Consider the following 22,199-nt stretch of genomic DNA (forward strand, 5'->3'; position numbering starts at 1 on the left):
TTATAGAGGCCCACCCTTATAGAGGCCCACCCTTATAGAGGCCTACCCTTATAGAGCCCCCTAGACTTATAGAGGCCCACCCTTATACAGCCCCCTAGACTAATAGAGGCCTACTCTTATAGAGGCCCACTCTTATAGAGGCCCACTCTTATAGAGGCCTACCCTTATAGAGGCCTACCCTTATAGAGGCCTACCCTTATAGAGGCCTACCCTTATAGAGGCCCCTAGACTTATAGAGGCCTACCCTTATAGAGGCCTACCCTTATAGAGGCCCCTACCCTTATAGAGGCCCACCCTTATACAGCCCCGTAGACTTATAGAGGCCTACCCTTATAGAGGCCCACCCTTATAGAGACCCACCCTTATAGAGGCCCATCCTTATAGAGGCCTACCCTTATAGAGGCCTACCCTTATAGAGCCCCCTAGACTTATAGAGGCTTATAGAGACCTACCCTTATAGAGGCCCCCCTACCCTTATATAGGCCCACCCTTATAGAGGCCTACCCTTATACAGCCCCCTAGACTTATAGAGGCCTACCCTTATAGAGGCCCACCCTTATACAGCCCCCTAGACTTATAGAGGCCCACCCTTATACAGCCCCCTAGACTAATAGAGGCCTACCCTTATAGAGGCCCACTCTTATAGAGGCCTACCCTTATAGAGGCCTACCCTTATAGAGGCCTACCCTTATAGAGGCCCCTAGACTTATAGAGGCCTACCCTTATAGAGGCCTACCCTTATAGAGGCCCACCCTTATACAGCCCCCTAGACTTATAGAGGCCCACCCTTATAGAGGCCCACCCTTATAGAGGCCCACCCTTATAGAGGCCCACCCTTATAGAGGCCTACCCTTATACATTTACATTTATAGAGCCCCCTAGACTTATAGAGACCCACCCTTATAGAGGCCCCCCTAGACTTATAGAGACCTACCCTTATAGAGGCCCCTAGACTTATAGAGGCCCGCTCTTATAGAGGCCTACCCTTATAGAGGCCCCTACCCTTATAGAGGCCCACCCTTATACAGCCCCCTAGACTTATAGAGGCCTACCCTTATAGAGGCCCACCCTTATAGAGACCCACCCTTATAGAGGCCCATCCTTATAGAGGCCCATCCTTATAGAGGCCTACCCTTATAGAGGCCTACCCTTATAGAGCCCCCTAGACTTATAGAGGCCCACCCTTATAGAGGCCCCCCTAGACTTATAGAGGCCCACCCTTATACAGCCCCCTACCCTTATAGAGGCCCACCCTTATAGAGGCCCCTAGACTTATAGAGGCCCACCCTTATAGAGGCCCACCCTTATACAGCCCACTAGACTTATAGAGGCCTACCCTTATAGAGGCCCACCCTTATAGAGGCCCCTAGACTTATAGAGGCCCACCCTTATAGAGACCCACCCTTAGAGAGGCCCCTAGACTTATAGAGGCCCACCCTTATAGAGGCCCACCCTTATACAGCCCCCTAGACTTATAGAGGCCTACCCTTATAGAGCCCCCTAGACTTATAGAGGCCTACCCTTATAGAGCCCCCTAGACTTATAGAGGCCTACCCTTATAGAGCCCCCTAGACTTATAGAGGCCCACCCCTATAGAGACCCACCCTTATAGAGGCCCCCCTAGACTTATAGAGTCCCCTAGACTTATAGAGCCCCCTAGACTTATAGAGCCCCCTAGACTTATAGAGCCCCCCTAGACTTATAGAGGCCCCCTAGACTTATAGACGCCCCTAGACTTATAGAGGCCCCCTAGACTTATAGACGCCCCTAGACTTATAGACGCCCCCTAGACTTATAGAGCCCCCCCAGACTTATAGACGCCCCTAGAATATAGACGCCCCTAGACTTATAGAGTCCCCCTAGACTTATAGACGCCCCTAGACTTATAGAGCCCCCCTAGACTTATAGACGCCCCTAGACATATAGACGCCCCCTAGACTTATAGAGCCCCCCTAGACTTATAGACGCCCCCTATAATTATAGATGACCCCTAGACTTATAGAGCCCCCCTAGACTTATAGACGCCCCCCTAGACTTATAGACGCCCCCTAGACTTACAGTGGCCCCCTAGACTTATAGAGCCCCCCTAGACTTATAGAGCCCCCCTAGACTTATAGACGCCCCTAGACTTATAGACGACCCCTAGACTTATAGAGGCCGCCCTAGACTTATAGAGGCCCCCCTAGACTTATAGAGGCCCCCCTAGACTTATAGAGGCCCCACTTTTTATTTAACCTTTATTTAACCAGGCGAGTCAGTTAAGAACAAATTATTATTTGTGACGGACTACCAAAAGGCCTCCTGCGTGGACGGGGGCTGGGATTAAAATATATATATATAAATATAGGACAGAACACACATCACGACAAGAGAGACAACACAACACGACATAAAGAGAGACCTAAGACAACAACACAGCATGGCAGCAACACATAACAGCACAGCATGGTAGCAATACAACATGACAGCAATATGGTAGCAACACAACATGACAACAACATGGTAGCAGCACAACATGACAACAACATGGTAGCAATACAACATGACAACATTATGGTAGCAATACAACACGACAGCAATATGGTAGCAGCACAACATGACAACAACATGGTAGCAACACAACATGACAACAATATGATAGCAATACAACATGACAGCAATATGGTAGCAGCACAACATGACAACAACATGGTAGCAACACAACATGACAACAATATGATAGCAATACAACATGACAGCAATATGGTAGCAGCACAACATGACAACAACATGGTAGCAGCACAACATGACAACAACATGGTAGCAACACAACATGACAACAACATGGTAGCAACACAACATGACAACAACATGGTAGCAACACAACATGACAACAACATGGTAGCAGCACAACATGACAACAATATGGTAGCAACACAACATGACAACAACATGGTAGCAACACAACATGACAACAACATGGTAGCAGCACAACATGACAACAACATGGTAGCGGCACAACATGACAACAACATGGTAGCAACACAACATGACAACAACATGGTAGCAACACAAGCATTTCGCTACACTCGCATTAACATCTGCTAACCATGTGTATGTGACAAATAAAATTTGATTTGATTTGATTTGACATGACAACAACATGGTAGCAACACAACATGACAACAACATGGTAGCAACACAACATGACAACAACACGGTAGCAACACAACATGACAACAACATGGTAGCAACACAACATGACAACAACACGGTAGCAACACAACATGACAACAACACGGTAGCAACACAACATGACAACAACATGGTAGCAACACAACATGACAACAACATGGTAGCAACACAACATGACAACAACATGGTAGCGATACAACATGGTAGCAGCATAAAACAAGGTACAAACATCATTGGGCACAAACAACAGCAAGATGGTCAAGAAGGTAGAGACAACAATACATCACAGAAAGCAGCCACAACTGTCAGTGAGAGTGTCCATGATTGAGTCTTTGAATGAAGAGATGGAGATACAACTGTCCAGTATCTCAGATCGGGGAGGAGTGAGGCCTAAGAGGGTTTTTATAAATAAGCATCAATATTTAAATTCATGCTCTTCTAAATGTATAATGTAAGGGTCCTCCCACATCATATGAAGGAGCTGGTCCACCTGGTTTAAGGGGACACAGTGAACATGTGGGTGTTAAATACAGTCTGGGATTTCTTTTTTTTTAAATGTATAAATTGACGGTTCGAATTACGGGAAGCCAAGGTCAATATGTCTTCCATAGATTCAGTTAGATCTATGGAGTCTTTAATGTCTGAGTTAGAGCATGGGGTGGCAGGGTAGCCTAGTGGTTAGAGTGTAGAGGTGGCAGGGTAGCCTAGTGGTTAGAGTGTAGAGGTGGCAGGGTAGCCTAGTGGTTAGAGTGTAGAGGTGGCAGGTAGCCTAGTGGTGAGAGTGGAGGGGTGGCAGGGTAGCCTAGTGGTTAGAGTGTAGAGGTGGCAGGGTAGCCTAGTGGTTAGAGTGTAGAGGTGGCAGGGTAGCCTAGTGGTTAGAGTGTAGAGGCGGCAGGGTAGCCTAGTGGTTAGAGTGTAGAGGTGGCAGGGTAGCCTAGTGGTTAGAGTGTAGAGGTGGCAGGGTAGCCTAGTGGTTAGAGTGTAGAGGTGGCAGGTAGCCTAGTGGTTAGAGCGTTGGACTAGTAACCAGAAGGTTGCAAGTTCAAATCACTGAGCTGACAAGGTACAAATCTGTTCCTAGGCAGTCATTGAAAATAAGAATTTGTGCTTAACTGACTTGCCTAGTTAAATAAAGTTAATATTTAAAAAAAAAGAGCTTTCCAAAAGTTGTTCAAAAGAGATCAGTCCTTTATCAACGAAGCGCAGATCATGTCTTTATAAATCCCATCATTACATAGTTTGGTAGGTACGCAGTAGGCCAGCATAGCTGAACTTAAGTTGTAAATATAGAAGAAGAAAAAAAAAGAGTTTTACCTGGTAATGTGTATTTATCTTTCAAATCCTGGAATGTTCTCCAACCGTTACTGTCTGTGATATCGCCATGGGTACGGATTCCACATGTGGACCATTTGGTGGGAAGGCATCATTGTGAAGTACTGGAGTATGGGCCATTTTGATCCCCAGTTCCATTGTTTTTCAATTTTGTACCAAATAGAGATTGTGAGTAGTTTACATTGTTTAAAGCACATATGTCAGAGTCAAGGCCCGCGGGCCACATCCGGCCCGCGAGAAGGTTTTTTACGGCCCCTGGGATGATCTTGATTTATTATTAGAACCGGCCCGCAGACCGCAGCAAGCCGGCAGCCCGCAGATCTTTTATACGCACCAATACTACATTTCCCACAATGCAACGGTGACGCACCGAGCAGTAGGCTGCTTCATTTCAATATTTATTGGCACAGCAGTCGTCAGCATCACAGTAAAATTAACTTTCAGATACCCATCAAAAATGGCAAAACGGAAGGTGGACACTGAGAACCGGGGTTTCAAACAAGGTGGGAGTCGGAGTATATGTTCACGGAGGTAGCTGGAAAACCTGTGTGTCTTCTGTGTGGAGAAAGTGTGGCGGTACTGAAAGAGTATAATCTGAGACGACATTATGAAACGAAACACGCGGACAAAAACAAGAATATGGACATGGAACAAAGGCTACAAAAGGCAGAGGAATTAAAACGAGGCCTCAAATCTCGACAGGCTCTGTTCAAAAAAGCCAAATCACAAGGCCAGGCTGCTGTCAAGGCCAGTTTTATTTTGGCAGAAGAGATCGCTAAATCAGCCCGGCCATTTACGGAGGGGATTTCATCAAAAACTGCATGATTAAAGTTTGTGACGAAGTTTGCCCAGAAAAAAGGCAACTCTTTTTAAATGTGAGTCTGAGCAGAAACACCATTGCCGAGAGAGTAGACCAGTTTATTTATTTTATTGTATTTCAATCCAATTATATTTTAAAAATATTTCAGTTGAGTGGATGATAGAAAATTGCTATTATTGTTTTTTTCTTTGAAGTAAATTTAGCCCACTTTTGCTAAAATAGAAAATATAGGCTACTGATGGTGCCTTGAATACCGGTTTCTTTCATTTAATGTTCATGTTATGGGGATTTTTATATAAAGGAAATTTGTCTTTTGTGTCTGTTGAAAATTAAAGATTACTGACAGAGCCATAAGAAAATATTGCTTTATTTATCTGATCATATTGGAATATATTTGTTAGGTTTTCAGTAGGTTCAATTAGGTTCACTAGACTATATGCGTCATTTAAAAATTTTTCAATGAACATTCGAACAGTCCGGCCCTCGGCTTGTAGCTAAATTTTTTATTTGGCCCTCCGTCCATTTGACTTTGACACCCCTGGTTTAAAGGATATATCAGTGGAGACCACCTCTTCCTGGACAATAGTAGACACCATATTACATTGTTTAAGGGATATATCAGTGGAGACCACCTCTTCCTGGACAATAGGAGACACCATATTACATTGTTTAAGGGATATATCAGTGGAGACCACCTCTTCCTGGACAATAGTAGACACCATATTACATTGTTTAAAGGATATATCAGTGGAGACCACCTCTTCCTGGACAATAGGAGACACCATATTACATTGTTTAAGGGATATATCAGTGGAGACCACCTCTTCCTGGACAATAGGAGACACCATATTACATTGTTTAATGGATATATCAGTGGAGACCACCTCTTCCTGGACAATAGTAGACACCATATTACATTGTTTAAAGGATATATCAGTGGAGACCACCTCTTCCTGGACTATAGGAGACACCATATTACATTGTTTAAGGGATATATCAGTGGAGACCACCTCTTCCTGGACAATAGGAGACACCATATTACATTGTTTAAGGGATATATCAGTGGAGACCACCTCTTCCTGGACAATAGGAGACACCATATTACATTGTTTAAAGGATATATCAGTGGAGACCACCTCTTCCTGGACAATAGGAGACACCATATTACATTGTTTAAGGGATATATCAGTGGAGACCACCTCTTCCTGGACAATAGGAGACACCATATTACATTGTTTAAAGGATATATCAGTGGAGACCACCTCTTCCTGGACAATAGGAGACACCATATTACATTGTTTAAGGGATATCAGTGGAGACCACCTCTTCCTGGACAATAGGAGACACCATATTAGAACCTCTCTCTCTCTCATTCCACAGATAATCTGAACTCTCTCTCTCATTCCCCAGATGCCACCAGAACGACCTGGAGAACATCATTCCGTTCGTAGTGATTGGTCTGCTGTATACCCTGACGGGGCCCGACCTCTCCACTGCTCTGCTCCACTTCCGGGTGTTTGTTGTTTCCAGGCTCTTCCACACGGTGGCCTACGTCCTCCCCCTGCCCCAACCCAGCAGAGGTCTAGCTTGGATGGTTGGCATGGGCGCTACCTTCTCCATGGCATACAGAGTGCTAAGCACCACGCATCTCTGAAGAGGCGATCAATCAATTAATAATTAATCAGATTGATTGATTCAAAGTTTTCAGATGGCCTAAAATAGTCCTCGGGACACTCTACCTCTGAGGAGACACTCATACATTTATCAGACCTGGGTCCAATAGGCTACATCATGTTAAATACATTTTACAGTGCTTGATTGTACTTGGAGTTTGCACTTCTGGGACTATTCTATTGGTTATGTTGTATCAGACAGACTAACTATACATTCTCTGCACGTTTTGTTTTTAAATCAGCACTGAATTTGAGCAATTTTTTTTTATAATATCAGAAAAAAATAATTGAACTAAACGTCAATCTATTTCACGGAAGGTCAGTGCTCGAGCGCAGTAGACATACATTCGGAAACTCCATTTAACATTTAAGTGCGCTAGAGCGCTGACCTTAGGCGATACGGATTCAATGGAGCGCTAAACTAAAATCAAGTGTCGTTCAGTATCCGACACCGCATGTATCTGCCTATTTTTACCCACATCAAATCACCAGTTTATTGGTCGCGTACACAGATTTGCAGATGTTATCGCATGTGCTGTAAAATGATAGTGTTTCTAGGTCCAATTAGTGCAGTCATACCGAGCAATGCACTAAAATAAATAAAACATACACACATGACCCGGTCTGTCTGGTTGTCTGACTGACTGCAAACACCTATTTTATATCTTAGACCTTTTTTTGCATCTGATGTGATAATCTAATTTTTATAAATGATTAAATTCAGGTTTTGGGAATTAAAGTTGAATTAAAAATGTGTGTGTGTGGGGGGGGTTATTGTTTGATTTTAATTGAAATAGGGCCTATGAAGTAGGCTACAAATACCAAAGATATTTTGCTAATTGGCTAATGAATATGACCTTACACTTGATCTAATTCTGTATTTTTTTTAAATTCTGTATATTTTTTTAGATCTGCATATCATCTGATATGTTTACTAGGCCACATATATGTAATGCTACTGATTGGTTTGTTTTGTTCGTTCCATTTTCTAAGCCAATCAGAGATTGTCCCTTTTTTAACGCTTTCCACCTGTAAATAAACGAACGATCTCTAGAATGACATGTCTCGTGGTGTTTGTTTGTAGAACGAATATACATAGATACATACATGTTGTAGATGAAAATGTGTTCATGGGACAATGAAATGAGAGCATAAAAAAGCCATCGGAGGAAGTGGACGCATTTATTGGTAGATCCGCAGACCTGGCGGAAGTCCAAATATTCGCCCCCCTTTTTTTTCTCCTGAAACTGCCTGAACAAACCGCCCACATCCGCGCAGTCTATCAGGCTGGTACTTTTCCCTGGCTCCGAGTCAAAACCAAAGACGAAGTTTCTTGAAAAGGTATGAAACTATTCACTCTGCTCAAAATAAACTATGCGAACGCCGTCAGCGGATATTATTGTAGCGTGTGTGTAGATCAATTCAAATGTAACCGGTACAATAGTTACATTTGTATCGTTATTTGATTTTTAAAAAAGGAGGCTATTTTGCGTAATGTGTGTAGACTATGTAAATGCTCAAACGCTGTGGCTGCACGTACCCAGCGCTGCACAGGTTATAGCGTGTGTATGGGAGACATTGTGTCACAATACAATGCATGCATTTAATTCATCATAGTATGCACGAGGAAAGTACAACCGTTCTTTTGGGGGTAAATTGTATCTGTGTGTAAACTACCCTAGAAACAGTAAACACGTCACATACATTACAACGACTAAAAACAAAGTGTTGGGTTTTGCCATTGAACACTGCTCTCCAAGATTATGCAATAGCACCCAATTAAAAATAACACAAATAAGAGTTGTCGTAAATCAATACATATCTACATGCATTAGGTTTATTAATGTGTTATTACAATTAGATCAATTATCAATTACATATTTTATTTTTTTAAATGTAATGCTTTTTAGTTTTTTTTAAAAGTTGAAATGTAAAACCCCCTTTTCAAATCCACTTGAAGTTCAATCAAACCTAAACTGTGTGATCGCTAAGTTTATGTTGTTCTGCTCTGTTTTCCAGCGAGACTCGAACCGAACAGCCATGGCAGAGCTAACTCATATGATAGACAGCGAGGTGTTCCTGGCCTTCTCTACCTACGCCACTATCATCGTCCTCAAGATGATGCTGATGTCTCCCATGACTGCATACTTCCGCTTCACGAGAAAGGTACACAAACCTAGAGATTGGAACATGCAATACACAGAAAACAACCTTAAACTTGTTTTTCTTTAATTGTACTGCAGTGGGCTAAATCAGGGTCACACAGAGTGATTATTGGTCGTCTTAAACAAATCTACTTTGCAACAAAAGTATACACCTCACACACATGGTTTAATTTTTTAAAATGTTTATTTAACCTTTATTTAACCAGGTAGGCTAGTTGAGAACACCTTTATTTAACCAGGTAGGCTAGTTGAGAGCACCTTTATTTAACCAGGTAGGCTAGTTGAGAACAACTTTATTTAACCAGGTAGGCTAGTTGAGAACACCTTTATTTAACCAGGTAGACTAGTTGAGAACACCTTTATTTAACCAGGTAGACTAGTTGAGAACACCTTTATTTAACCAGGTAGACTAGTTGAGAACACCTTTATTTAACCAGGTAGACTAGTTGAGAACACCTTTATTTAACCAGGTAGACTAGTTGAGAACACCTTTATTTAACCAGGTAGGCTAGTTGAGAACACCTTTATTTAACCAGGTAGGCTAGTTGAGAACACCTTTATTTAACCAGGTAGGCTAGTTGAGAACACCTTTATTTAACCAGGTAGACTAGTTGAGAACACCTTTATTTAACCAGGTAGACTAGTTGAGAACACCTTTATTTAACCAGGTAGACTAGTTGAGAACACCTTTATTTAACCAGGTAGACTAGTTGAGAACACCTTTATTTAACCAGGTAGACTAGTTGAGAACACCTTTATTTAACCAGGTAGGCTAGTTGAGAACACCTTTATTTAACCAGGTAGACTAGTTGAGAACACCTTTATTTAACCAGGTAGACTAGTTGAGAACACCTTTATTTAACCAGGTAGACTAGTTGAGAACACCTTTATTTAACCAGGTAGACTAGTTGAGAACACCTTTATTTAACCAGGTAGACTAGTTGAGAACACCTTTATTTAACCAGGTAGGCTAGTTGAGAACACCTTTATTTAACCAGGTAGGCTAGTTGAGAACACCTTTATTTAACCAGGTAGGCTAGTTGAGAACACCTTTATTTAACCAGGTAGACTAGTTGAGAACACCTTTATTTAACCAGGTAGACTAGTTGAGAACACCTTTATTTAACCAGGTAGACTAGTTGAGAACACCTTTATTTAACCAGGTAGACTAGTTGAGAACACCTTTATTTAACCAGGTAGGCTAGTTGAGAACACCTTTATTTAACCAGGTAGACTAGTTGAGAACACCTTTATTTAACCAGGTAGACTAGTTGAGAACACCTTTATTTAACCAGGTAGACTAGTTGAGAACACCTTTATTTAACCAGGTAGACTAGTTGAGAACACCTTTATTTAACCAGGTAGACTAGTTGAGAACACCTTTATTTAACCAGGTAGACTAGTTGATAACACCTTTATTTAACCAGTTAGGCTAGTTGAGAACACCTTTATTTAACCAGGTAGACTAGTTGAGAACACCTTTATTTAACCAGGTAGACTAGTTGAGAACACCTTTATTTAACCAGGTAGACTAGTTGAGAACACCTTTATTTAACCAGGTAGACTAGTTGAGAACACCTTTATTTAACCAGGTAGGCTAGTTGAGAACACCTTTATTTAACCAGGTAGGCTAGTTGAGAACACCTTTATTTAACCAGGTAGGCTAGTTGAGAACACCTTTATTTAACCAGGTAGGCTAGTTGAGAACACCTTTATTTAACCAGGTAGACTAGTTGAGAACACCTTTATTTAACCAGGTAGACTAGTTGAGAACACCTTTATTTAACCAGGTAGACTAGTTGAGAACACCTTTATTTAACCAGGTAGACTAGTTGAGAACACCTTTATTTAACCAGGTAGGCTAGTTGAGAACACCTTTATTTAACCAGGTAGGCTAGTTGAGAACACCTTTATTTAACCAGGTAGACTAGTTGAGAACACCGTTATTTAACCAGGTAGACTAGTTGAGAACACCTTTATTTAACCAGGTAGACTAGTTGAGAACACCTTTATTTAACCAGGTAGACTAGTTGAGAACACCTTTATTTAACCAGGTAGACTAGTTGAGAACACCTTTATTTAACCAGGTAGACTAGTTGAGAACACCTTTATTTAACCAGGTAGACTAGTTGAGAACACCTTTATTTAACCAGGTAGACTAGTTGAGAACACCTTTATTTAACCAGGTAGGCTAGTTGAGAACACCTTTATTTAACCAGGTAGACTAGTTGAGAATACCTTTATTTAACCAGGTAGACTAGTTGAGAATACCTTTATTTAACCAGGTAGACTAGTTGAGAACACCTTTATTTAACCAGGTAGACTAGTTGAGAACACCTTTATTTAACCAGGTAGGCTAGTTGAGAACACCTTTATTTAACCAGGTAGACTAGTTGAGAACACCTTTATTTAACCAGGTAGACTAGTTGAGAACACCGTTATTTAACCAGGTAGACTAGTTGAGAACACCTTTATTTAACCAGGTAGACTAGTTGAGAACACCTTTATTTAACCAGGTAGACTAGTTGAGAACACCTTTATTTAACCAGGTAGACTAGTTGAGAACACCTTTATTTAACCAGGTAGACTAGTTGAGAACACCTTTATTTAACCAGGTAGACTAGTTGAGAACACCTTTATTTAACCAGGTAGGCTAGTTGAGAACACCTTTATTTAACCAGGTAGACTAGTTGAGAACACCTTTATTTAACCAGGTAGACTAGTTGAGAACACCTTTATTTAACCAGGTAGACTAGTTGAGAACACCTTTATTTAACCAGGTAGACTAGTTGAGAACACCTTTATTTAACCAGGTAGACTAGTTGAGAACACCTTTATTTAACCAGGTAGACTAGTTGATAACACCTTTATTTAACCAGTTAGGCTAGTTGAGAACACCTTTATTTAACCAGGTAGACTAGTTGAGAACACCTTTATTTAACCAGGTAGACTAGTTGAGAACACCTTTATTTAACCAGGTAGACTAGTTGAGAACACCTTTATTTAACCAGGTAGACTAGTTGAGAACACCTTTATTTAACCAGGTAGACTAGTTGAGAACACCTTTATTTAACCAGGTAGGCTAGTTGAGAACACCTTTATTTAACCAGGTAGGCTAGTTGAGAACACCTTTATTTAACCAGGTAGGCTAGTTGAGAACACCTTTATTTAACCAGGTAGACTAGTTGAGAACACCTTTATTTAACCAGGTAGACTAGTTGAGAACACCTTTATTTAACCAGGTAGACTAGTTGAGAACACCTTTATTTAACCAGGTAGACTAGTTGAGAACACCTTTATTTAACCAGGTAGGCTAGTTGAGAACACCTTTATTTAACCAGGTAGGCTAGTTGAGAACACCTTTATTTAACCAGGTAGACTAGTTGAGAACACCGTTATTTAACCAGGTAGACTAGTTGAGAACACCTTTATTTAACCAGGTAGACTAGTTGAGAACACCTTTATTTAACCAGGTAGACTAGTTGAGAACACCTTTATTTAACCAGGTAGACTAGTTGAGAACACCTTTATTTAACCAGGTAGACTAGTTGAGAACACCTTTATTTAACCAGGTAGACTAGTTGAGAACACCTTTATTTAACCAGGTAGACTAGTTGAGAACACCTTTATTTAACCAGGTAGGCTAGTTGAGAACACCTTTATTTAACCAGGTAGACTAGTTGAGAATACCTTTATTTAACCAGGTAGACTAGTTGAGAATACCTTTATTTAACCAGGTAGACTAGTTGAGAACACCTTTATTTAACCAGGTAGACTAGTTGAGAACACCTTTATTTAACCAGGTAGGCTAGTTGAGAACACCTTTATTTAACCAGGTAGACTAGTTGAGAACACCTTTATTTAACCAGGTAGACTAGTTGAGAACACCGTTATTTAACCAGGTAGACTAGTTGAGAACACCTTTATTTAACCAGGTAGACTAGTTGAGAACACCTTTATTTAACCAGGTAGACTAGTTGAGAACACCTTTATTTAACCAGGTAGACTAGTTGAGAACACCTTTATTTAACCAGGTAGACTAGTTGAGAACACCTTTATTTAACCAGGTAGACTAGTTGAGAACACCTTTATTTAACCAGGTAGACTAGTTGAGAACACCTTTATTTAACCAGGTAGGCTAGTTGAGAACACCTTTATTTAACCAGGTAGACTAGTTGAGAATACCTTTATTTAACCAGGTAGACTAGTTGAGAACACCTTTATTTAACCAGGTAGACTAGTTGAGAACACCTTTATTTAACCAGGTAGACTAGTTGAGAACACCTTTATTTAACCAGGTAGACTAGTTGAGAACACCTTTATTTAACCAGGTAGACTAGTTGAGAACACCTTTATTTAACCAGGTAGACTAGTTGAGAACACCTTTATTTAACCAGGTAGACTAGTTGAGAACATCTTTATTTAACCAGGTAGACTAGTTGAGAACACCTTTATTTAACCAGGTAGACTAGTTGAGAACACCTTTATTTAACCAGGTAGACTAGTTGAGAACACCTTTATTTAACCAGGTAGACTAGTTGAGAACACCTTTATTTAACCAGGTAGACTAGTTGAGAACACCTTTATTTAACCAGGTAGACTAGTTGAGAACACCTTTATTTAACCAGGTAGACTAGTTGAGAACACCTTTATTTAACCAGGTAGGCTAGTTGAGAACACCTTTATTTAACCAGGTAGACTAGTTGAGAACACCTTTATTTAACCAGGTAGACTAGTTGAGAACACCTTTATTTAACCAGGTAGACTAGTTGAGAACACCTTTATTTAACCAGGTAGACTAGTTGAGAACACCTTTATTTAACCAGGTAGACTAGTTGAGAACACCTTTATTTAACCAGGTAGACTAGTTGAGAACACCTTTATTTAACCAGGTAGGATAGTTGAGAACACCTTTATTTAACCAGGTAGACTAGTTGAGAACACCTTTATTTAACCAGGTAGACTAGTTGAGAACACCTTTATTTAACCAGGTAGACTAGTTGAGAACACCTTTATTTAACCAGGTAGACTAGTTGAGAACACCTTTATTTAACCAGGTAGACTAGTTGAGAACACCTTTATTTAACCAGGTAGACTAGTTGAGAACACCTTTATTTAACCAGGTAGGCTAGTTGAGAACACCTTTATTTAACCAGGTAGGCTAGTTGAGAACACCTTTATTTAACCAGGTAGACTAGTTGAGAACACCTTTATTTAACCAGGTAGACTAGTTGAGAACACCTTTATGTAACCAGGTAGACTAGTTGAGAACACCTTTATTTAACCAGGTAGACTAGTTGAGAACACCTTTATTTAACCAGGTAGACTAGTTGAGAACACCTTTATTTAACCAGGTAGACTAGTTGAGAACACCTTTATTTAACCAGGTAGACTAGTTGAGAACACCTTTATTTAACCAGGTAGACTAGTTGAGAACACCTTTATTTAACCAGGTAGACTAGTTGAGAACACCTTTATTTAACCAGGTAGGCTAGTTGAGAACACCTTTATTTAACCAGGTAGACTAGTTGAGAACACCTTTATTTAACCAGGTAGACTAGTTGAGAACACCTTTATTTAACCAGGTAGACTAGTTGAGAACACCTTTATTTAACCAGGTAGACTAGTTGAGAACACCTTTATTTAACCAGGTAGACTAGTTGAGAACACCTTTATTTAACCAGGTAGACTAGTTGAGAACACCTTTATTTAACCAGGTAGGCTAGTTGAGAACACCTTTATTTAACCAGGTAGACTAGTTGAGAACACCTTTATTTAACCAGGTAGACTAGTTGAGAACACCTTTATTTAACCAGGTAGACTAGTTGAGAACACCTTTATTTAACCAGGTAGACTAGTTGAGAACACCTTTATTTAACCAGGTAGACTAGTTGAGAACACCTTTATTTAACCAGGTAGGCTAGTTGAGAACACCTTTATTTAACCAGGTAGGCTAGTTGAGAACACCTTTATTTAACCAGGTAGACTAGTTGAGAACACCTTTATTTAACCAGGTAGACTAGTTGAGAACACCTTTATTTAACCAGGTAGACTAGTTGAGAACACCTTTATTTAACCAGGTAGACTAGTTGAGAACACCTTTATTTAACCAGGTAGACTAGTTGAGAACACCTTTATTTAACCAGGTAGACTAGTTGAGAACACTTTTATTTAACCAGGTAGACTAGTTGAGAACACCTTTATTTAACCAGGTAGACTAGTTGAGAACACCTTTATTTAACCAGGTAGACTAGTTGAGAACACCTTTATTTAACCAGGTAGACTAGTTGAGAACACCTTTATTTAACCAGGTAGACTAGTTGAGAACACCTTTATTTAACCAGGTAGACTAGTTGAGAACACCTTTATTTAACCAGGTAGACTAGTTGAGAACACCTTTATTTAACCAGGTAGACTAGTTGAGAACACCTTTATTTAACCAGGTAGACTAGTTGAGAACACCTTTATTTAACCAGGTAGACTAGTTGAGAACACCTTTATTTAACCAGGTAGACTAGTTGAGAACACCTTTATTTAACCAGGTAGACTAGTTGAGAACACCTTTATTTAACCAGGTAGACTAGTTGAGAACACCTTTATTTAACCAGGTAGACTAGTTGAGAACACCTTTATTTAACCAGGTAGACTAGTTGAGAACACCTTTATTTAACCAAGTAGACTAGTTGAGAACACCTTTATTTAACCAGGTAGACTAGTTGAGAACACCTTTATTTAACCAGGTAGGCTAGTTGAGAACACCTTTATTTAACCAGTTAGACTAGTTGAGAACACCTTTATTTAACCAGGTAGACTAGTTGAGAACACCTTTATTTAACCAGGTAGACTAGTTGAGAACACCTTTATTTAACCAGGTAGACTAGTTGAGAACACCTTTATTTAACCAGGTAGACTAGTTGAGAACACCTTTATTTAACCAGGTAGACTAGTTGAGAACACCTTTATTTAACCAGGTAGACTAGTTGAGAACACCTTTATTTAACCAGGTAGACTAGTTGAGAACACATTTATTTAACCAGGTAGACTAGTTGAGAACACCTTTATTTAACCAGGTAGACTAGTTGAGAACATTTACAATTGCGACCTGGCCAAGATAAAGCAAAGCAGTTCAACACATACAACAACACAGAGTTACACATGGAATGAACAAAACATAGTCAATAATACAGTAGAACAAAAGAAAACAAAAAGTCTGCATACAGTGAGTGCAAATGAGGTGAGATAAGGGAGGTAAGGCAATAAATAGGCCATGGTGGCAAAGTAATTACAATATAGCAATTAAACACTGGAATGGTAGATGTGCAGAAGATGAATGTGCAAGTAGAGATACTGGGGTGCAAAGGAGCAAGATAAATACAGTATGGGGATGAGGTAGATAGATGGGCTGTTTACAGATGGGCTGTGTACAGGTGCAGTGATCTGTGAGCTGCTCTGACAGCTGGTGCTTAAAGCTAGTGAGGGAGATGTGAGTCTCCAGCTTCAGAGATTTTTGCAGTTCGTTCCAGTCATTGGCAGCAGAGAACTGGAAGGAAAGACGACCAAAGGGCTTTGGGGGTGACCAGAGAGATATACCTGCTGGAGCGCGTGCTACGAGTGGTTGCTGCTATGGTGACCAGTGAGCTGAGATAAGTTGTGGATTTACCTAGCAGAGACTTGTAGATAACCTGTAGCCAGTGGGTTTGGCGATGAGTATGAAGCGAGGGCCAACCAATGAGAGCATACAGGTCGCAGTGGTGGGTAGTATATGGGGCTTTGGTGACAAAACGGATGGCACTGTGATAGACTGCATCCAATTTATTGAGTAGGGTTTTGGAAGCTATTTTGTAAATGACATCGCTGAAGTTGAGGATCGGTAGGATAGACAGTTTTACGAGGGTATGTTTGGCAGTATGAGTGAAGGAGGCTTTGTTGCGAAATAGGAAGCTGATTCTAGATGTAATTTTGGATTGGAGATGTTTAATGTGAGTCTGGAAGGAGAGTTTACAGTCTAACCAGACACCTAAGTATTTGCAGTTGTCCACATATTCTAAGTCAGATCCGTCCAGAGTAGTGATGTTGGACAGGCGGGCAGGTGCAGGCAGCGACCGGTTGAAGAGCACGCATTTAGTTTTACTTGCATTTAAAAGCAGTTGGAAGCCACGGAAGGAGAGTTGTATGGCATTGAAGATCATTTGAAGGTTAGTTAATACAGTGTCCAAAGAAGGGCCTGAGGTATACAGAATGGTGTCATCTGCGTAGAGGTGGATCAGAGACTCACCAGCAGCAAGAGCGACCTCATTGATGTATACAGAGAAGAGAGTCGGCCCGAGAATTGAACCCTGTGGCACACCCATAGAGACTGCCAGAGGTCCGGACAACAGGCCCTCCGATTTGACACACTGAACTCTATCAGAGAAGTAGTTGGCGAACCAGGCGAGGCAATCATTTGAGGAACAAGGCTGTTGAGTCTGCCAATAAGAATGTGGTGATTGAAAGAGTCGAAGGCCAGGTGGATGAAGATGGCTGCACAGTAATGTCTCTTATCGATGGAGGTTATGATGTCATTTAGGACCCTGAGCGTGGCTGAGGTGCACCCATGACCAGCTCTGAAACCAGATTGCATAGCGGGGAAGGTACGGTGGGATTCGAAATGGTCACATCAGGCTGCATCACATCAGGCCCCATCACATCAGGCCCCATCACATCAGGCCCCATCACATCAGGCCCCATCACATCAGGCCCCATCACATCCGGCCCCATCACATCAGGCCCCATCACATCAAGCCCCATCACATCAGGCCCCATCACATCAGGCCCCATCACATCAGGCCCCATCACATCAGGCCCCATCACATCCGGCCCCATCACATCAGGCCCCATCACATCAGGCCCCATCACATCAGGCCCCATCACATCAGGCCCCATCACATCAGGCCCCATCACATCCGGCCCCATCACATCAGGCCCCATCACATCAGTCTGCATCACATCAGGCCTCATCACATCAGGCTGCATTACATCAGGCCCCATCACATCCGGCCCCATCACATCAGGCCCCATCACATCAGGCCCCATCACATCCTGCCCCATCACATCAGGCCCCATCACATCAGGCTGCATCACATCAGGCCCCATCACATCAGGCCCCATCACATCAGGCCCCATCACATCAGGCCCCATCACATCAGGCCCCATCACATCAGGCCCCATCACATCAGGCCCCATCACATCAGGCCCTGATCACATCAGGCCCCATCACATCAGGCCCCATCACATCAGGCCCCATCACATCAGGCCCCATCACATCAGGCCCCATCACATCAGGCCCCATCACATCAGGCCCCATCACATCAGGCCCCATCACATCAGGCCCCATCACATCAGGCCCCATCACATCAGGCCCTGATCACATCAGGCCCCATCACATCAGGCCCCATCACATCAGGCCCCATCACATCAGGCCCTGATCACATCAGGCCCCATCACATCAGGCCCTGATCACATCAGGCCCCATCACATCAGGCCCCATCACATCAGGCCCCATCACATCAGGCCCTGATCAGGAGCCCCATATGGAGCGGCGTACACTCGTCCCCAGCGCCGTCCGGGTTTGACCTATCACGTCCTGACCTTACTTCCTATTTTATGTCTCTGTTTTAGTCTGGTCAGGGCGTGAGTTGGGGTGGGCATTCTACGTGTTGTAGTCTAGGTTTTGTTTTTCTATGTGTTTGGCCTGGTATGGTTCCCAATCAGAGGCAGCTGTCAATCGTTGTCTCTGATTGAGAATCGTACATAGGCAGCCTGTTTTCCCACTGTTAGTTGTGGGTGGTTGTTTTTTTGTCTTTGTGCGTCTGCACCAGACAGAACTGTTTCGTTTGTTTCCGCTTTGTTGTTTTTTGTTGTTCTAGTGTTCAGTTTCTTTATTCAATCTACCATGAACACGTGCCACTCTGCAACTTGGTCCTCTTCACCTTCTTCCACCTTCTTATAACCGTTACATGATCGTCATTGTAAATACGAATTTGTTCTTAAATTACTTGCCTAGTTAAATAAAGGTTAAATAAAAAAGAATAGATCCAGGCTGTATCACAACCGGCCATGATTTGGAGTCCCATAGGGCGGCGCTCAATTGGCCTAGTGTCGTCCTGGTTTGGCCCGGTGTAGGCCGTCATTGTAAATACGAATTTGTTCTTAACTGACTTGCCTAGTTAAATACAGGATACATAAATGAATAAAAAAATAAAATAATGAATGAACCGTGACCCTCCCTGGCTTAACAGAGCTGAGGTGGAAATTGAACAAGAGAAAACATGTCCCTCCTTGCTTCCACCTCCCTCCAGGCATTTGCTAACCAGGAGGACACCAGTCTGGCCTCCTCGACAGAGGACAAGAAGAAGCTGGTCAGGGTGGATCCTGATGTGGAGAGAGTACGAAGGTATCCCCGTAGAAATATAATTGAAGCATATCTCTCTGGTTCACACTGACGTACAGCTGTTGTAACCATGACTGGAAAGAGATGGGTAGAAATCCTGCTTTTAATGGAATTCATTTAGACGTTTTAGTTTTCCAAATATTTTGATATACTGATCTGAACTCTGTCTCTCTCATTTCCCAGATGATCTGAACTCTCTCTCTCTCTCATTCCCCAGATAATCTGAACTCTCTCTCTCTCTCTCTCTCTCTCTCCCTCTCTCTCTCATTCCCCAGATAATCCGAACTCTCTCTCTCATTCCCCAGATGCCACCAGAACGACCTGGAGAACATCATCCCGTTCGTAGTGATTGGTCTGCTGTATGCCCTGACGGGGCCCGACCTCTCCACTGCTCTGCTTCACTTCCGGGTGTTTGTTGTTTCCAGGCTCTTCCACACGGTGGCCTACGTCCTCCCTCTGCCCCAACCCAGCAGAGCTGTGACCTTCCTCATCGGACTGGTCACCACCAGCTCTATGGCCTCTAGGGTTCTGATTACTGCGCTTTATCTGTAGAGGCCTGAGGGACACACACACACACACACACACACACACACACACACACACACACACACACACACACACACACACACACACACACACACACACACACACACACACACACACACACACACACACACACACACACACACACACACACCACTACAAGGGCCTTGTCTTTGAGGGTCTCCATTGAATGTGCTTGAGGATACATTTACGTTTATCAAAGTTGTTCCTTCCGTGTCTGATTGGATTATAACATGCTGTTACTGCAGTACATATCAGAATGTTACTGACAGTACATATCAGAATGTTACTGACAGTACATATCAGAATGTTACTGCAGTACATATCAGAATGTTACTGGCATTACATATCAGAATGTTACTGACAGTACATATCAGAATGTTACTGACAGTACATATCAGAATGTTACTGCAGTACATATCAGAATGTTACTGCAGTACATATCAGAATGTTACTGCAGTACATATCAGAATGTTACTGACAGTACATATCAGAATGTTACCGCAGTACATATCAGAATGTTACCGCAGTACATATCAGAATGTTACTGCAGTACATATCAGAATGTTACTGCAGTACATATCACAATGTTACCGCAGTACATATCACAATGTTACCGCAGTACATATCACAATGTTACTGCAGTACATATCAGAATGTTACTGCAGTACATATCAGAATGTTACTGACAGTACATATCAGAATGTTACTGCAGTACATATCAGAATGTTACTGACAGTACATATCAGAATGTTACTGCAGTACATATCAGAATGTTACAGCAGTACATATAAGAATGTTACTGCAGTACATATCAGAATGTTACTGCAGTACATATCAGAATGTTACTGCAGTACATATCAGAATGTTACTGACAGTACATATCAGAATGTTACCGCAGTACATATCAGAATGTTACCGCAGTACATATCACAATGTTACCGCAGTACATATCAGAATGTCCCTTCCGTGTCTGATAGGATTATAACATGCTGTTACTGCAGTACATATCACAATGTTACTGCAGTACATATCAGAATGTTACTGCAGTACATATCAGAATGTTACTGACAGTACATATCAGAATGTTACTGCAGTACATATCACAATGTTACTGCAGTACATATCAGAATGTTATTGCAGTACATATCAGAATGTTACTGACATTACAACAGTTTCCACTAGAAATTGGAGGCCACTCAGGGACAATCTAAACTTGATGAGTAATGCCGTTCCCTCTAACAGTCGTCCCAGAATCAAGCCTCTGTTGAGTCTCATTCTCTATTAGCAGCAACAGGATGTTGAGGCCAGTCAGTTCAGAAAATAAAATTTCAAGAGTTTAATTTGATTCATTAATGTCCTATGTGTGGATTTTTCCATACTTTTAGTTGGATCATTCTATTCATTTTATGAATCAACTGATCTTGAGTTCAGAATTGACCCAACAACCTGGGCCTCCATAGGGCTCTGGTCAACAGGAGTGGATTTATAGGGCTCTGGTCCCATAGGGCTCTGGTCAAACGGAGTGGATTTAAAGGGCTCCCATAGGGCTCTGGTCAAAAGGAGTGGATTTAAAGGGCTCCCATAGGGCTCTGGTGAAAAGGAGTGGATTTATAGGGCTCCCATAGGGCTCTGGTCAACAGGAGTTGATTTAAAGGGCTCCCATAGGGCTCTGGTGAAAAGGAGTGGATTCATAGGGCTCCCATAGGGCTCTGGTTAAAAGGAGTGGATTTAAAGGGCTCCCATAGGGCTCTGGTCAAAAGGAGTCGATTTATAGGGCTCCCATAGGGCTCTGGTCAAAAGGAGTGGATTTAAAGGGCTCCCATAGGGCTCTGGTCAAAAGGAGTTGATTTATAGGGCTCCCATAGGGCTCTGGTCAAAAGGAGTGGATTTATAGGGCTCCCATAGGGCTCTGGTCAAAAGGAGTGGATTTATAGGGCTCCCATAGGGCTCTGGTCAAAAGGAGTTGATTTATAGGGCTCCCATAGGGCTCTGGTTAAAAGGAGTTGATTTAAAGGGCTCCCATAGGGCTCTGGTCAAAC

General features: G+C 42.0%; 2 protein-coding genes across 4 annotated transcripts in view; both read left to right on the forward strand.

Moving 5' to 3' along the window:
• LOC135536384 (microsomal glutathione S-transferase 1-like) overlaps positions 1-8,055 on the forward strand; it is a 46,055-nt gene extending 38,000 nt beyond the window's left edge. For both annotated transcript variants that reach the window (XM_064962728.1, XM_064962726.1), the window contains exon 4: positions 6,737-8,055. In XM_064962728.1, coding sequence (XP_064818800.1) covers positions 6,737-6,980 — 244 coding nt within the window. In that variant the 3' untranslated portion in view covers positions 6,981-8,055. The remainder of the gene's footprint in view (positions 1-6,736) is intronic.
• Positions 1-21,509, forward strand: part of LOC135536383 (microsomal glutathione S-transferase 1-like) — a 39,120-nt gene extending 17,611 nt beyond the window's left edge. The window contains exons 1-4 of one of the 2 annotated variants that reach the window (XM_064962724.1): positions 8,260-8,340; positions 9,019-9,165; positions 19,502-19,596; positions 19,899-21,509. In XM_064962724.1, coding sequence (XP_064818796.1) covers positions 9,040-9,165; positions 19,502-19,596; positions 19,899-20,145 — 468 coding nt within the window. In that variant the 5' untranslated portion in view covers positions 8,260-8,340; positions 9,019-9,039 and the 3' untranslated portion in view covers positions 20,146-21,509. Of the gene's footprint in view, positions 1-8,259; positions 8,341-9,018; positions 9,166-19,501; positions 19,597-19,898 lie in introns of those variants that run through there. The other variant, XM_064962725.1, reaches the window with a different exon arrangement.
• Positions 21,510-22,199: the final 690 nt, after the last annotated feature.

This window comes from Oncorhynchus masou, unplaced genomic scaffold (assembly GCF_036934945.1).
Source record: "Oncorhynchus masou masou isolate Uvic2021 unplaced genomic scaffold, UVic_Omas_1.1 unplaced_scaffold_609, whole genome shotgun sequence".
NCBI classification, from domain to species: Eukaryota; Metazoa; Chordata; class Actinopteri; order Salmoniformes; family Salmonidae; genus Oncorhynchus; species Oncorhynchus masou.